The sequence below is a fragment of the Corythoichthys intestinalis genome, chromosome 13, assembly GCF_030265065.1.
Source record: "Corythoichthys intestinalis isolate RoL2023-P3 chromosome 13, ASM3026506v1, whole genome shotgun sequence".
Lineage (NCBI taxonomy): Eukaryota > Metazoa > Chordata > Actinopteri > Syngnathiformes > Syngnathidae > Corythoichthys > Corythoichthys intestinalis.
This window is the reverse complement of record NC_080407.1, coordinates 1,297,748-1,315,211: the sequence shown is the minus strand read 5'-3', so window position 1 is coordinate 1,315,211 and position 17,464 is coordinate 1,297,748. Positions and strand designations below refer to the sequence as shown.

The 17,464-nt window shown below is 44.3% G+C and overlaps 1 protein-coding gene across 3 annotated transcripts in view; it reads left to right on the top strand.

Annotated features, from left to right (window-relative positions):
- LOC130928710 (ankyrin repeat and BTB/POZ domain-containing protein 3-A-like) overlaps positions 1–14,874 on the top strand; it is a 50,293-nt gene extending 35,419 nt beyond the window's left edge. Inside the window, exons 4-17 of one of the 3 annotated variants that reach the window (XM_057855427.1) lie at positions 1,150–1,302; positions 1,363–1,528; positions 6,399–6,488; positions 8,825–8,926; positions 9,095–9,188; positions 9,261–9,396; positions 9,466–9,695; positions 10,200–10,378; positions 10,447–10,552; positions 12,670–12,772; positions 12,834–12,915; positions 12,987–13,055; positions 13,118–13,231; positions 13,300–14,874. In XM_057855427.1, the coding sequence (XP_057711410.1) occupies positions 1,150–1,302; positions 1,363–1,528; positions 6,399–6,488; positions 8,825–8,926; positions 9,095–9,188; positions 9,261–9,396; positions 9,466–9,695; positions 10,200–10,378; positions 10,447–10,552; positions 12,670–12,772; positions 12,834–12,915; positions 12,987–13,055; positions 13,118–13,231; positions 13,300–13,524 (1,849 nt within the window). In that variant the 3' untranslated portion in view covers positions 13,525–14,874. Of the gene's footprint in view, positions 1–1,149; positions 1,303–1,362; positions 1,529–6,398; positions 6,489–8,824; positions 9,189–9,260; positions 9,397–9,465; positions 9,696–10,199; positions 10,379–10,446; positions 10,553–12,669; positions 12,773–12,833; positions 12,916–12,986; positions 13,056–13,117; positions 13,232–13,299 lie in introns of all 3 variants that reach the window. The other 2 variants (XM_057855426.1, XM_057855428.1) reach the window with 2 other exon arrangements.
- Positions 14,875–17,464: the final 2,590 nt, after the last annotated feature.

Genomic DNA, 17,464 nt, shown 5'->3' with positions numbered 1-17,464 from the left:
TCTGTTGGATTTCAGACACATTGTATCTTTAGGTAAAAGTCAACAACCTGACATATTTTCTAATTTTTATTCATCAAAACTGACCCATTAGCATTACTTCGACAACATCTATCAAGAAATTAAAGTGGAGAGTGAAGTGATATATCATCAAAGTGCCCACGTTTCCTGAAGGCAGCATCATTTGGGGTTGCTTTGATAGGCTGTCTCACAAGTCAAACTGAAACTGAAAAAAAGATGTGAAAGCGAAAAAAAAACATTCGAAAGTGAAAAATATTTGAATGTGAAAAAAACATTTGAAAATGAAAAATATTTGAATGTGAAAAAAGATTGAAACTGAAAAAATAAGATCTGAAAGTGGAAAAAAAAAAAATTTCAACCTGAAAATATTTGTAACTGAAAAAAATCGATGTTTTTTTTTCGCTTTTGAAAGATTCAAGAATAAAACTTAAACATTATTATTATTTTTTTTTTTAATCGTTTCTTTTTTTCAGATTACAATACTTTAGGCCTTGATTTAGCGCCATAGAAGTGGCAATAGGAACTAAATCCAGTGTATTTACTGGTTTCGAGAGGCGAACGCATCAGCAGCATTCTTAGGTCTGAAGGGATTAAATTGAACATGTTTTTCATCATAATGATTTGGATGGGTTTTCTGCGTGGCTTTGATGACTGACATGCCCGCAGCGTTTTTCTCTTCGGTAACTCAAACGCAGTCACTTGTGCGCTCGGTTACGCGACGCTTGAGCGTCAAATGAACGGACGACGAGCGTGAAATGGAAGCCGGCGAGAACGGCGCTTCCAGATGAGGCCCGACCCCGTTTGAACCCGACAAATATTTGACTCTCTTTATTCCAAATAGTGATGTCACGTTTGCGCACGAGCGTATCGCGCACCCGAGGCATCGCGAGCGAGTGGTGTAATGCTTTGTTTACTCATCTGTGCTGCAGATGCTCCGCACCGTCAATAATTTATTTAGCCGCTTCAGAAGTATCACGATGTTGTTGTGCTTTTTTTAAAAGAGGCATTTTCACCAACAGCTGTCGTTACTCTGCCAAATTACAGCTCTCGTATGTCAAATTTTTGTTCCGACGTCAAAGCTCGACTCTAAAAATGAAATCAACTCTTTAATGGCTCGCCTCTCCCTCCCAGGCCATTCCTGGTGCAGCCTCCGCTGATGGAGTGGATCCGCGTGGCGGTGGCGCACGCCGAGCACCGGCGCAGCCCGGCCGTGGACAGCGACGACGTGCGGCAGGCCGCCCGACTCATGCTGCCCGGCGTCGACTGCGAGCCCCGACAGATCAGGTGAGGCGACCGCGCCCGAGATCGATATTTTTCTCAAGGAATTCTTTTCTCATCGGGCAGAGCGGAGGATTGTTTGTGCGGCGCTCGCAAGCTGGACGCGGCGTCCAGCGAGGCTAAATTCCTGCAGGACCTCGGCTTCCGGATGCTCAACTGCGGGCGCGCCGATCTGGTCAAGCAGGCCGTCGGCTTGCTCGGACCCGACGGCATCAACAGCATCAGCGAGCAGGTTCGGCGTCGTTCCCGTTAGGGGTCTTTAAATAGTATACAGTGCATCACAAAAGTGAGTACACCCCTCGCATTTCTGCAGATATTTTAGTGTATCTTTTCATGGGACAACACTGACAAATTGACACTTTGACACAATGAAAAGTAGTTTGTGTGCAGCTTATACAACATAGAGATAATTCATTTCCCCCTCAAAATACAGCCATTAATATCTAAACCCCTGGCAACAAAAGTGAGTACACCCTTTAGAAACTACGTACACAAGAAAGCCCTCAAACAGTTTGCTGAAGACATGTCAACAATGCACATGGATTACTGGAACCATGTCCTATGGTCTGATGAGATGGGCTTTCTTGTGTACCGTCTTCAAAAGAGGCTTCCTCCTGGGGTGACAGCCATGCACCCCTATTTGATGTAGAATGCGGCGTATTGTCTGAGCACTAACAGGCTGAACCTCCACCTCTTAAATCTCTGCAGCAATGCTGACAGAATTCCTGGAGCGGGTCACATGACATTTTGGAGGGGAAATGTCAAGCAGTACTCAATATGGACATTTAGAGATGTAGTTTCTAAGGGGTGTACTTAGGGGTGTGACAAAATATCGAAATGGTGATATATCGTGATACTTTGTATCCCAAAAGGTTATCGATGTGCTCCTGCCAAGAATCGAGATATCGTTTTAAAAAGGTGTCAATGTCTAAAAACACATAAAAATGAACCAACAAGTTGCTACCAAAATCTTTAAATAACAATAACTCTAAGACTGCCATTGACGGTGCTCGATGCCCAATCCATTTAGACTGGGAACGTCCGTTCATTCGAAATAGAGCTGCAGCTATCGATTATTTTAGTAGCCGATTATTCGATGAACTATTTATTTCGAATAATCGAGTAATCGGATAAGGAACATAAAAAATCTAAATACCTCAGCTTAGCCTCACACGGTATGTATATAAAAAAGAGGATCTATGTACAACAAAAGAACAATTGACTAACTTACATAGCAAAAGTCTGCTAGCTTAAATGCTATAAAATGCTAACGCTTTTTTACAATGCTCTTAACAAATGGCTCAATTATTCCCACAAAAACTGGCTAAATATACCTTTAAACTAAATTACAAATGCATTAAAAAAATCATTAGCTCAAACAAAAACTTATGTTGGTCTTAACAGGGAGCAGATGGATTCAGCCATGTGAAATGAGGAAGACTAGAGGGCCGTGTATCCACCCAAATCAATGAAAATAAATGCAAACGCTTTTAAAACAAACCATTACAACGCCACTTTAATTAAAGAAGGAATACTCGAAGCAGCAAAATTGAATTTGAATCTTTTTTTCTAATTCAACACTCGAGTTAATCGATTAATCGTTGCAGCACGAATTCGACACCAGAGCATTCGCAGTCATTCCGTCCGATTTTTTGGGGCATTTACAGTTCACTTCCTGTCCTGTAACTCAAAATAAACAGGAAGTGACCCATAAAATACCCCCGATTCAACAGGAAGTAACTGAAAATCAACAGGTAAATGACCTTAAATGGCCCAAAATTACATCATTGCCTGGCATTGGCTGCCAATGACAGCCATAGACGTTCAATCCCCACCCTCACAGTTCAAATGGATTGGACGTCTCCTAGTGATAAACTCATTCCAATTCACAGCAGAAGCTTGTTTTTCCGTGTATTAGTTGTTTGTAGAATATCCTAGAATAATATCCTGACCAATGTATCGATAATCGTTGTATCGCCATATCGTCAGATCATCGTTACCGTGAGCTTTGTATCGCAAATCGTATCGTGATGTAACAAGAGGTTCCCACTCCTAGGTGTACTCACTTTTGTTGCCAGGGTTTTAGATTTTAATAGCTATATTTTAAGGGGAAAATAAATGAACTCTATTATATAGGCTGCACAGACTACTTCTTATTGTGTCATTTTGTCAGTGTTGTCCCATGAAAAGATATAATTAAATATCTGCAGAAATGCGATCTGTGATACACTGTAAATAATATAAAATGTAATATACATACATTGTTTCTTTTGTGTGTGCATGCTCGAAATAAAAAAGTTTCATCATCATCATCATCATACTGTAAATAATATAAAATGGTCAATGACCAGGCTCCCACCTGCAAAGAAACGGCGCAGATTTGATGTCTATCGCTGTCAGTGGCAGTGAATGACTTCAAGGCAATTGTGATGTTGCACAATAGCAACGAACACAATGAGGAGAAATAGTCCAAAGAGTCAAAACAAAACAACTCTACAGGCACTTATGCACAACACGCATCATGATTGTTCCCTGTACTACAATAGAAAATCAGTCTTTTGCACGTGAATAGAAAGAGCTCTTGGATTGAAGAGTTTTGCAGCACGACACAGCGGAGAGGGGATTTAGCCAAAGCAATGAGTCACCGCCGACGAGGGGGGGGGGGACAGATAATCCAGAGGAACAGACTTTTGGCTGACGCGCCTTGTTGGAGGGCGACGAAGAACGCGGGATGCGCATACCGCGCCAAGTAGCTTCACCCAATGCTGATCTCATGTTTACCCTTTACGGGCAGTTTGAGTTGCAAGAAAAAAAAGTCTTCATTTTCAAGAACGCCACAAGTGACAAGTGAAACTTTGATGAGAGAAAGTCCAAATCAAGCGAAATGACAAAAGCTAGAATACAAAAACATTTGTGCTAACTAAAACAAATGTAATTCCATTCAGTTCAATTTTATTTGTATAGCCCTGGATCACAACAAGGTTGTCTCAAAGGGCTTTGCAGAGGCAATATGATACACAACCAGAAACAGCAAATGAAGCAACAAAGATGAATAAATAAAGTTCAAGTCCTGGGTATGCCCCATCCTTAGACCCTCCATGTCGGCAAGGAAAAACTCCAGAGATCCAGGACGGATAGACAGGAAGCCCCAGGACTGCTAATGGGAATTAGCAGGCGAAGTTACAGTCCGTAAAGATGCAGGGGAGTAAAGGAACAAGAAGAGGTCCATCTAGCCAGATGAGACGGGGGTAGCAACAAGGACGTCCATCCAGCCAGGGGTCCGGACAGTCAGGAGGCTGCAGCTGAAAAATAGTGATGACTAGTGATGGAGAGACTAGACCACTAGATATTAACATTGGAAAATAGAAATAAAGTAAGACAAGTGGTAGGTAGAGTGAGAAAAAGGAGATAGAACTCAGTGGCTGTACTTCCCCCAGCATTATAGCCTCTAGTGCAGCTTAGACTAAACTGTGAGTCTACTCCGACTTCAACTAGCCTGACCATAAGCTTTGTCGAATAGGAACGTTTTTAATCTAATCTTAAATGTGCAGACTGTCTCGGCTTCTTTAATATTAACTGGAAGCTGATTCCATAAAACGGGGGCTTGGTGGCTAAAGGCTCTACTTTTAGAAACCCTGGGAACTACCAGTAGACCTGCATTCTGAGAACGGAGTGTTCTGTTGGGGCGGTATGGAACCAGAACATCGGTGAGATAAGATGGCCCCAACCCATTAATGGTCTTAAATGTAAGAAGGAGGATTTTAAATTTAATTCTAAACTCGACTGGAAGCCAGTGAATGGCCTGGAGCACAGGGGTGATGTGCTCTCTTCTATTGGTTCCTGTTAAAATTCATAAAAACAACTGATTAACCCATTGACAGCACGAGTCATATTGTATTTGGGATGGCTTTGCTCAGTGGTAGAGTAACTGTCCCATCAACTCAGAGGTCATGGGTTCGATTTTCCACTTGATGACCAGTGTTGTTACTAATGGCGTTATTTTTCTTAGTAGTGAGTAATCAAATTATTAATTTTCTCATCTTGGCAACGCCATTATCGTTACTAAGGATGTAAAGGCGTGCGTTACTCGGTCGGTTGAATGACGCGAGAAAAGTCCGAAAGACACGGACTCACGGAGACGAAAGGGCAGAGCGGGAGTTGGGAGGAGGGAAGGGAGTTGTGACGCCGTTGCAAACGCGTTGCTAGATGGCTCCAATAATACCTGACTGTAGCCAATAGCCTACAAATTACGCCCACATGATGCTACGGGTAGATATCACATATATATAGAACTGGATGCGAAATGACAGTCGCGGTGGCGTTAGCACATGTATAGAGAACTAGATGCGATATGATAGACTTGCCAGCGTTAGTAAACAGCCGCCATCTTAAAGCAGTAAACTTCTCAGGAAGGCTTTGTTGTAGAGAACCTTCCTAGCGAACCTAAATAACTTTTTATCTAAAATACTCCTAAATCGGCAGAATCTTGACTTGAATCTGTCTTTAAATGATGAAACAGTTTTGAAATTTTGACATGTCAAAAGTAGAAACTAGGAACTAATGCAATAACGGGAGCAATTTTAACAACTTTAACGGTTGATTCACAACATTAAATGACTTCCAAACATAGCAAAGGTTAATATGTCTTTGTTTTTGTTTTTTAATGAAATAAAAAACATGCAAGATAACACCAGTTACTTTGCCAAGTAACTAACTACTCTTACGTTCAGGAAACTGAGTTACTAACTCAATTACTTTTTTGGAGAAATCACTTGTAACTGGAATGAATTTCTTTTTTAAAGCAAGATTAACAACACTGCTGATGAACTCGTCTAAGTATAGGCTTACTTGAGTAAGATACTGAGCCCCACGTTGCTCCTGGTGCTGCGTCACCCGTAGGTGGATGGCGTGTCGTGTAAAGTGCTTTGAGGGCCTTGAAAGGTGGAAAGGTGGTATAACACCATTTACAGTCACAACGGATTGGGCGTCTAGCGCCGTCAATGGCAGTGAATGAGATAAAAAAAACCACAACTCGCATATCCACCGCAAAAGAAAGCCAAAATCAAAACTAAACCTTGGCGTGTATGCATGTTGCGTTCCAGGGAATGACCCCGCTGATGTACGCGTGCGTCCGTGGGGACGAGGCCATGGTCCAGATGCTCCTGGACGCCGGCGCCGACATTAACGGCGAAGTGAGTATCTCCCGCCGGCGCTACAACAAGTGCGGCGCGATCATTAAAATCGCTGCGGCTCTTTTTTGTTTGTTTGGCCGCTCATCAATAATGCATGCTCGCCGTTCCTAGAGAGAGCATTTCACTCACCGCCGCAGTCCAGAGAGCACCTTTAATAAACAATTGCGCTTAACGAGCCGCCGGGCATTCATTGAGATGAATGCCGAGCGCCTCGTAGTCAACTCTACCGTGACGTCAACTGTTAAAGTGTGTGTTTTCATCATCACTTCACCAGCATCCAATTTGAAGAAAAAGCAGAAAAGAGAGTTTGATCGAGTAACGTAGCCCACAAAGTGGTCGACTAAAAAAAAAATGTCTCGACAACACATAGAAAGTCACCTATAGTCATTTAAATTGGCATTTATAAAAGCGTGTCCTCACTGCTTGGAGTTATGAACAAAAAATTCAGCCCCTGAATAGGTTTTTACTTAGAAACGTAAGCCCCCCCAGTTCAAACGGACAGACTTTTGTTGCCATCAATGGCAGCCAAGGAGTTGGGATCCATGAGGAAGCCTAAAAGGGCCATGCCAAAACAACACACGAAGTAAGTGTTTTGCTTGAATACACAGCATGATTTCACCTTCTACAGTGGGGCAAATAAGTATTTAGTCACCCACCAATTGTGCAAGTTCTCCTACTTGAAAAGATTAGAGGCCTGTAATTGTCAACATGGGTAAACCTCAACCATGAGAGACAGAATGTAGGGTAAAAAAAAAAAAAAACAGAAAATCACATTGTTTGATTTTTAAAGAATTTATTTCCAAATTAGAGTGGAAAATAAGTATTTGGTCACCTACAAACAACCAAGATTTCTGGCCGTCAAAGAGGTCTAACTTCTTCTAATGAAGTCTAACGAGGCTCCACTCGTTACCTGTATTAATGGCACCTGTTTTAACTCATTATTGGTATAAAAGACACCTGTCCACAACCTCAGTCAGTCACACTCCAAACTCCACTATGGCCAAGACCAAAGAGCTGTCGAAGGACACCAGAGACAAAATTGTAGACCTCCACCAGGCTGGGAAGACTGAATCTGCAATAGGTAAAACGCTTGAAAACCGTGGGAGCAATTATTAGAAAATGGAAGACATAAAAGACCACTGATAATCTCCCTCGATCTGGGGCTCCGTGCAAGATCTCACCCCGTGACGTCAAAATGATAACAAGAACGGTGAGCAAAAATCCCAGAACCACACCTTGGGACCTAGTGAATGACCTACAGAGAGCTGGGACCACAGTGACAAAGGCTACTATCAGTGACACAATGCGCCGCCAGGGACTCAAATCCTGCACTGCCAGACGTGTCCCCCTGCTGAAGAAAGTACACGTCCAGGCCCGTCTGCGGTTCGCTAGAAAGCATTTGGATGATCCATAAGAGGACTGGGAGAATGTGTTATGGTCAGATGAAACCAAAATAGAACTTTTTGGTTTTCTCGTGCTTGGAGGAGAAAGAATACTGAACTGCAGCCGATGAACACCATACCCACTGTGAAGTATGGGGGTGGAACCATCATGCTTTGGGGCTGTTTTTCTGCAAAGGGAGCAGGACGACTGATCTGTGTAAAGGAAAGAATGAATGGGGCCATGTATCGAGAGATTTTGAGTGAAAATCTCCTTCCATCAGCAAGGGCATTGAAGATGAGACGTGGCTGTGTCTTTCAGCATAACAATTATCCCAAACACACAGCCAGCCTAGCAAGTCTCCAGATCACAACCCCATAGAAAATCTGTGGAGGGAGTTGAAAGTCCGTGTTGCCCAACGACAGCCCCAAAACATCACTGCTCTAGAAGAGATCTGCATGGAGGGATGGGCCAAAATACCAGCAACAGTGTGTGAAAAGCTTGTGAAAGGTTACAGAAAACGTTTGGCCTCCGTTATTACCAACAAAGGGTACATAACAAAGTATTGAGATGAACTTTTGGTATCGACCAAATAGTTATTTTCCACCATGATTTGCAAATAAATTCTTTAAAAATCAAACAATGTGATTTTCAGTTTTTTTCCCCCACATTCTGTCTCTCATGGTTGAGGTTTACCCATGTTGACAATCACAGGCCTCTAATATTTTCAAGTGGGAGAACTTGCACAATTAGTGGTTGACTAAATACTTATTTGCCCCTAATGTATTTACCGACTACTAACAGCACTGGCTTCTGCACACTCACTCGCCTGACGTAATCCCCGGCAACCGCTTGGCAACTGTCGGCGACACTACGCCCGCCACTTCTCAAAGCCGCTTCGCTTGCGTCCGTCTCGCTGACCGACCGGCGTTAACTTTTGCAATGTGACTTCCCAGGTGCCCGCCATGGTGCACAAGCACCCGTCCGTATACCCCGACGCACGCGGCGGGACACCCCTCACGTTCGCAGTCTTGCACGGACACGCGCCCGTCGTGCAGGTAGTGACCGTGCTAGTCACCGAGAAGGAATCGGCGTCAAAGCGCATTCCAAAGATTTTGCGGTGCAGCAGGAATACCATTTCAGTGGTCCGTCGTGTCTCCGTTGATGGCGAGGATTCTAAAATATCCCCACGATGTCTTTGTTTGCATTCTTCTTCGCCGCCTCAGTTGTTGCTGGACAACAGCGCCAACGTGGAAGGTTCGCTGCAGGACGGCGCCGACAACTACGCGGAGACGCCGCTCCAGCTGGCCGCCGCCGCAGGTCCGTGACGACAAAACAAAACAAAACACAGACACGATGTTCAAATTTGTCTGACGTTCTGCACGCGCGCAGGTAACTTTGAGTTGGTGAGCCTTCTCCTGGAGCGAGGCGCCGACCCCATGATCGGCACCACGTGTCGCAACGGCATCTCGTCGGCGCCGCTCGGCGACATGAACTCCTTCAGCCTGGCGGCGGCGCACGGGCACAGGTCGCCGGCCGTCCCGCCGCTCGGCTCGTACGTTCTCCACTTTTGAAGGCCGGTCATTTACGTATGCAGGAACGTGTTCCGGAAGCTTCTGTCTGAGTCGGAGAAGGACAAAGGTGACGTCCTTTCCCTGGAGGAGATCCTGGCCGAGGGTTCGTCGTCCGCGCAGAAAACTTCGGCGCCCCAGTCCAACGGGGGGTCGCTGCGAACAGGAAAGGCCAAACTGCGAGCTCTGCGAGAGGCCATGTACCAAAGCGCCGAGCACGGCCATGTGGACATCACCGTCGACATCCGCAGCTTAGGTCAGATGCACGTGCCATCCTCACTCGACCGCCGATGACGATGTAGCGAATGTTTACGTTTCAGCAAAAAAAATGGTAACGCCGGCCAAGATTTTTTTAAAAAATCAGTTGGTTGAGATCTGACAGCTGTTTTTTGGGAGCAGAATCCAAAACTGACCAGAGTTCAACATTCAGCCCCCCAAATAACATTTTCCTCATTTCATCAACTCGTTGGTCCGTCATCATGTCATGGTCACGATGATCATTACACTATCATCAATGAGATTTTTGGGAAGACGCAATAAGCTTGACATAATCAGCGATGGTGAATCAAAATGAGACGTCCGAGCTATTTGAACTGGGTTGAAAGTTCGTTGGATTGGACGTCTATTGCGAAGTCGAGGCTCCAGCGCGCACTCATCACTTTTATCATTCGCTCCACTCTCATCGAGTGATGGAAACATGGCCAGCCGGTGTGCGTCATGTTGAGCGTATGTTGACTACGGCTACTTTGCGGTCCGGCAGGCGTTCCGTGGACGCTCCACACTTGGCTGGAGTCGCTGCGGACCGGCTTCGCGCAGCAGCGCCGTCCCCTGATCCAGGGTCTGCTCAAGGACTTCTGCTGCATCCGGGAGGACGAGTACACCGAAGAGCTGCTCACGCACGGCCTGCCGCTCATGTTCCGCATCCTGAGAGCCTGCAAGGTCCTGGCGTTTGCGTCAAATGATGTTTTTCTTTATTTATTCATTTTTTCAACCATCTTTCTGTGCAGAACGATGTGATCAGCCAGCAGCTGGCCGTCATCTTCACCCGGTGTTACGGTCCTTTCCCCATCCCCAAGCTCAGCGAGATCAAGAAGAAGCAGACGTCGCGCTTAGGTGACACGCTCAAAACGACATACGCTCCTGCCAAAAGTATTGGCCCCCCTGCAATTCTGTCAGATAATGTTCAATTTCACCCAGAAATTGATTGCAATTACAAATGCGTTGGTAGTAATATCTTCATGTATTTTGATTGCAATGAAAAAACACAAAAGAAAATGGGGGGAAAAATGTAAATCATGATCAATTTACATATAACTTTAAAAATGGCCCGGACAAAGTATTGGCACCCTTTGAAGAATCATGTGATGCTTCTGTAATTTTTGTCAATAACAGCACCTGTTGCTTACCTGTGGCACATAACAGGTGGTGGCAATACCTAAATCATACTTGCGGCCTGTTAAAATGGATTAAAGTGGACTCAACCTCTGTCCTGTGTCCTTGTGTGTACCATATTGAGCATGGTGAAAAGAAAGAAAACCAAAGAACTGTCTAAGGACTTGAGAAGCAAAATTGTGATGGAGCATGGGCAATCTCAAGTCCATCTCCAAAGACCTGAATGTTCCTGTGTGTACCGTGCGCAGTGTCATCAATAAGTGTAAAGCCCACGGCACTGTGGTTAACCTCCCTAGATGTGGACGGAAAGGAAAAATTGACGAGAGATTTCAACAAAAGATTGTGCGGATGGTGGATAAACAACCTCAACTAACATCCAAACAAGTTCAAGCTGGGTCCGAGGGTACAATGGTGTCAACCTGTTCTATCAGTCGGCGTCTGAATGAGAAGGGACTCTACCCAGGAAGACCCCACCTCTGACCCAGAGACATAGAAAGCCAATTTGGAGTTTGCCAAAACATACCCGAGAAAGCCAAAAACGTTTTGGAAGAATGTTCTCTGGTCAGATGAGACAAAAGTAGAGCTTTTTGGGAAAAGGCATCAACATAGAGTTTACAGGGAGAAAATGAGGCCTTCAAAGAAAAGAATACGGTCCCCACAGTCAAACATGGCGGAAGTTCCCTGATGTTTTGGGGTTGCTTTGCTTCCTCTGGCACTGGACTGCTTGACCGTGTACATGGCATTATGAAGTCTGAAGACTATACCAACAAATTTGGCACTATAATATAGGGCCCAGACCTGAATCCCATAGAACACCTGTGGACAGATCTGAAAATGGCACCCTTCAAATCTCAGTTGGCCAAAGAAGAATGGTCTAAAATTTCGGCAGAGCATTGTAAGAAACTCATTGATGGTTACCAGAAGCGGTCGTTCGCAGTTATTCTGTCTTAAGGTTGTGCTACTCAGTATTAGGCTGAAGGTGCCAAGTCCCATTTTTGGAGTTTTGTGTCAAATGATAATTTTTTTTTTTGTGTCCATTTTCTTTTGTGTTTTTTCATTGCAAGAAAAATAAATGAAAACATTACTACTAAAGCATTTGTAATTGCAATCATTTTCTGGGAGATATTGACCATTATCTGACAGAATTGCAGGGGTGCCAATACTTTTGGCCAACAGTGTATATCACCAGTTTGTTTTGGCGGACTGACAAATTATTTTTAGCTTTCCATCAACTGTAAAAGCCTTTGAAAGTGCATTAAATGTCACCGCGCTCTTTTCAGACTAAATGATGCTATTTTTTCCCTCAAATTTTCTTCAATTATTTTTGACATTTTTTATTTTTGCGCTCTCAAGTGCACTTCAGTCGCATCCAGTGTTGAGTATGCAAGCAATTTGGTATTCAGTGCTGCAATATTGGAGGCAAAATGAGATTTCGAAAAAAAAGTCAACGGCTGTGCTGTAGCGCCACCTACTGTTGGAAAGGGGCTTCATCACAGCTGTTCTTCCAGCGACATGAAATTTGACAGGTATGAGTTGACCCATCAAAAGAGGCCATGCCCCAAAACGGAAAGAATTGGCCATTTTGCTTCAAGGTTGCCACTTGAGGGTCATGTGGACTATTTCCAAAGACTCCTTTCAGTCTGGTTTCTTGCCCATTTTTACCTCATTTGCGTCGGCGGAATGATGACTCACAATAAAACGGGAACGGCGCCAGGCCGGAGAAGACATCCCCAGGCGTTTTAGTTTTTAATACTCAAATGATTTGACTCAGCCGAGTTATGAAGAATCTGCTTCCGCGTCGATGACTAACGATGCTTTTTGTGCGCTCGTACGGGCAGACCCGCACTTCCTCAACAACAAGGAGATGTCAGACGTCACCTTCCTGGTGGAGGGGAAGCCCTTTTACGCGCACAAAGTTCTGCTTTTCACCGCATCGCCCAGGTAAGTGGTTTTGGACGGCCGTCATCATCTGCAAATTCTTACGATGAACAAATACTCGCAGGTTCAAGTCGCTGCTGCAGAACCGACCGGCGGCTGAGAACACCTGCATCGAAATCAGTCACGTCAAGTACAACATATTCCATGTAAGATTCAAAGGGAGGCTTTGCCAAATGTGCACGGCGCTTGCTTATTTTGTTTCCGTCCCATGTCGCAGTTGGTCATGCAGTATCTCTACTGCGGAGGCACCGAGTTCTTGCACATACGCAACACCGAGGTCATGGAGGTAAGAGGCGTATTCGGCAAACTTTGGTCAACACTTATCTACCTGGAATTACTGTGGCGCAGCTGCTGTCCGCCTCCAAGTTCTTCCAACTGGAGGCCCTTCAGAGACACTGTGAGATCATCTGCTCCAAGAACATCACCACCGAGACCTGCGTGGATCTGTACAAGCACGCCAAGGTCAGACGGCAACATCGGCACCTTTGAACTCAAACCGTAAGCTCACCCCGGACGTGTCTGCCTCGCAGTTCCTAGGCGCCTCGGAGTTGACGGGCTTCATCGAGGGCTATTTCCTGAAGAACATGGCGTCGCTGGTGGAGCTGGACGCCTTCAAGCAGCTCCTGTACGAGCACCCTCCGACCCCCGAAGCCCCCGTCGCGCTCTGCTCGGACATCCTGCAGGACCTGGAAAAGACGCTGGCCTCCCGCGTGCGCTCCATCCACCTGTCCACCTCTAAAGGCTCGGTGGTGTGACGTCGGCGCGACCGTAGCAAAGCCAGCAGAGGAACCTGCGGGGTTCCCGACCCTCTGCATCATGGACACTGTGTTAGCCAAATCCTCCCGCCCCCTCGTTTTTGCATGAGACCCTTTATGCACGGTGGGTGGTGGACGCCACTGAAATAATGCAAAGTGTAAATAGGACCGTCACGTCGCGTTTGCGTATTGCTCGTATTCCAGTTCGCCGAAATCAAACAAAAGGCAGGGTTAGCGGCTAAAGCGTTATTTTGAAATTAACACTTTCAGAGCTGCTGACGATGATGGACGTTCAATCCCATAGCTCTTAAACACTCAATGTAGACTCTTGAAATGATTTTGTCACAGGTAGACATCCAATCCATTTGAACTGGGAGGGCTGGCAGCTAAACACATTTGCTCATTCGCTGCCAGCCCAAGGGCGTAGGTTTGCATAGGGACGGTAGGAACATAACTTTTCAGGATGCTCAAATTGTCCCATCCAACTTTTAAGCAACCTTATTTGCATTATAAAATGAGTTCAGTTATACAGGTAATTTAGATTGTCTTCCCATATGTTATTAGAATTGACCCTAACATTATTAAGTGAATAACTTTCATTATGTCCAGACGTACTTTTATCCCTTATCACTTGCTGAATGCACAAGTCCATTTTTCCCCTCAACCGCACATTTTGATTGGCTGATGACTCGATCTCCCGCATTCACACAATCCCGGCAGAAATCCATGTCAACATGCTGCCTCCTCCGCCCCCTTCGGAGAGGATGGATATTAGAAGTTTTTTTTCGGCCAGCAGCAGCCACTGCAAGTAATGTAAAAAACGTCAATGTTGTGGAGGTGGGGAACACGCCACTAATTTTACTACCGAAAGTCAAAGTTAGCATCACAATAAACTTTTTGAACTTGCTAACCTGTAAAACTCTAGAAAGCTGCTTAGAGAGGTGTATGTTTTTTACTGTTAACGTGAATTCAACTGTGCATTTTGTGCATTTATTCATTAATTAATTAAAATGTATTTTCAACATCATTTAAAACAGGGGTTTTCAACCCAGTCCTCAAGGCACACTGTGGGTCCTGGTTTTTGTTCCAGCCGATCCAGCAGAGACAGTTGAACCAATGAGGCTTCTGCTAAAACAAGCCACACCTGACTGCAATCAACTGATTGCACTTGTAAAACACCAGATTGGGGAAAAAGTGTTGTCATCTTGTTTGGTAAGAATGAAATCCTGCACCCACAGTGTGCCTTAGTGGAATAGGTTGGGGACCCCTGATTTAAAAAATATATTTTTTTATTTGCAGCTTACGCTCATTTTTAATCCCACCCCCTCCCCACCAAAAAAACACAACCACTGTAAATTTCTTTTATATGAAGCACGCATTTTGAAAAATGACTTTCTCCCATGCTAATAATTTTCTCTTTTTTCATTTTTACGTAAGAACCAATTTCTGTGGTCTTATGAATGTCCCGTCCCTAGCAAATGATGTACATACAGGTTATACTGTTATAGCGTCCCTACCAATGTTGAGACCAAACCTACGCCCTTGAAAAGCCCTCTCGGTTTAAAGTGAATTCAGCCTCCGAAGCAGTGTGATGTGAAATTGAATAGCCTCGTGTCTAGTGACGAAACGTGTCCAGATCTCAAAATGTGTAGTGTCCAGTCCAGCAGACAACCAAAAACATATAATGCAGTACAAGCTAAATGACATATAGTCACATGTACATAACAAAAGATATCCCGTCTTTTTATTTTCTTACATGCGGTGCAATACAGATTTATTTTGTTGTTCCATGTCTAAAAAGAAGCCTACAAAAAGCAATATTCTAACAAAAGTGTATATTTCCTGGCACTATCGCAGCAGAAGGAATGTGAGTAACCAGCAAAGAAAAGGGAAGAATAAATTATTTTTTGATTTGATATGAATAGAAAAGCCACATACTGTATGTCCGTCCAACGCTTGAACCCAGTTGTCGAAATGTCTTTTCTAATGATGTCACGCACTTTTGGTGCGAGCGTACGCTGCACAATCAAATTGATAGGGAAAACCCGCCGCTTTGTTCCTGCGGAGTCAAATTTGTCGTTCTGTTCCGTAAGTTTTCAGACTTTTCGGTGTGCTCGCTGGCGCCTCTGCCGGCGCGCCGATGCAATTGCGTCCGCATGGTTCTTCTCGTTGTCGGCGATGCGCTTTCTTCGTCTTTTTCCCGTCGTTTTGTCCTAATGTTAGTTTGCCTGCTGAAATGTTATGTTACAGCCTGACTACATTTTAGTCCTCAAAAACAGAGGTTTAATAATTCCTTATCGGCTGCCGTTGACGGCAACGAACGTCCAATCCGTTTGGCCTGGGAAAGGCTCGTCTATTGCGTTCGGGGGCAGCCGATGAGTTGATTTACTACTTTTTTCCTACCTTGGAGAACATGTATAGTGTACAAATTCTAAAAATGAAAAGTCTATATGAGAAGCAGGGATGTCGTTGAGTCAAACGGCAAAGAGGAATGTTACACTCGTGCTACAAGTTCCATGTTTTTGTGGACAGACAATAAAAGGACCACATTTTCATCTAAATTTTGGTTTCTAGTGTTTTTATATGTTGCAACGTATAAATTCTGTCGGGTCAAATAAAATATATGCATTAAAAACACCCGTTGACGGTGATTGTCGGCAGCCAGTCAAGATTGGACGTCTGATAGACGCAGTCGGACATCCGGGCATTAATGACGTCACCAGTCACAACAAAGCGTCGCCATATTGAAAATGGGGCAAAAGACGAGTCACAAGCAGTTGCTCTGTTGCGCATTGCAATACAAACGCGTTGAACTTTCGTCTTATTTGCGGTCTTTTTTCCGTCGGAATGACTAAAAGCTGCTGTGTTGCGGGTTGTCACACAATGAAGAGTTCGGAGACACATTTAAAGTTCTTCATTCTTCCTCGTGAGAAGAAAAGGAGAAACAAATGGCTGAAAGCAATTAATCGAGGAACAGTAAAAGAAGACGGTTCCGTGGACTATTCTCGCCTATGGGAACATAAATCCAAGCACATTTACGTTTGCAGCCAACATTTTATTACTGGTGAGTACATCGATTTTTTTTTTTGCCCCAATTAGCTGCTAGGATTCAATACACTAGGCAGTGGTTATTATTATCGTAACCAGCAACTCGCAAAGCGCTATTTTTCTTTTGCCGTGAACTGCTCTGATTAGGCAATCGGTATATTATTGGCCTGGTGGGACCTGGTTATTTTGCCATGACGTGTTCACGGCTAAATAACGCTTGGAGGCGAATTACCGGTTACAGCAGAAATAATCACTCGGTATATACTACCAGTTTTCTTAGTTCCTCACAGTACATATTCCACGTAAGTGATAAAGGTCAACTTACTGGGTGACTTTATGAGGTAGTTGTAGATGTTTCAGAACTCCACTGCTGGCCATTCCTTTGGATAGTTCATTCAGCTATCAGCTGCGACTTTGTATGGGCAGATTTGCAAGCCAATACACGGTAATTTTAAATTGTATCGCCTCCTCGCGTCTGTCGGCAGTGACTCGTGATAATAGTAAGCCATGTTTAACGTTTTTATGAAAAAAGACGCAAAACACACCTGAAATATATGAATTTCAGCCGTTTGTCTACGGAGTGTTTAACTGTGCGTGCCCCCTTCGCAAAATGGCGACACGTTGCCATGCGAGGTGTCGTCATCGTGACATCACGCCGACTTCCTCGCAGCCAATGAGTTCAGAAAAATTTTTTTTTTTTTCTTTCTACGTCCTCATTTGAGCAACTAGAGGGTGTAAAGACGTCTTGTCACAGTAAGCTAACTAATTGATTTCGAATAAACACAGGTTGAAAAAAATGAATTAAAAAATCTCATTTTCAAGACAAGTTTGTCGGCTTGTGATCATACAAATGGTCTGTAGAGGGCAGTAATTGTTTAAATGAGCACAAAAA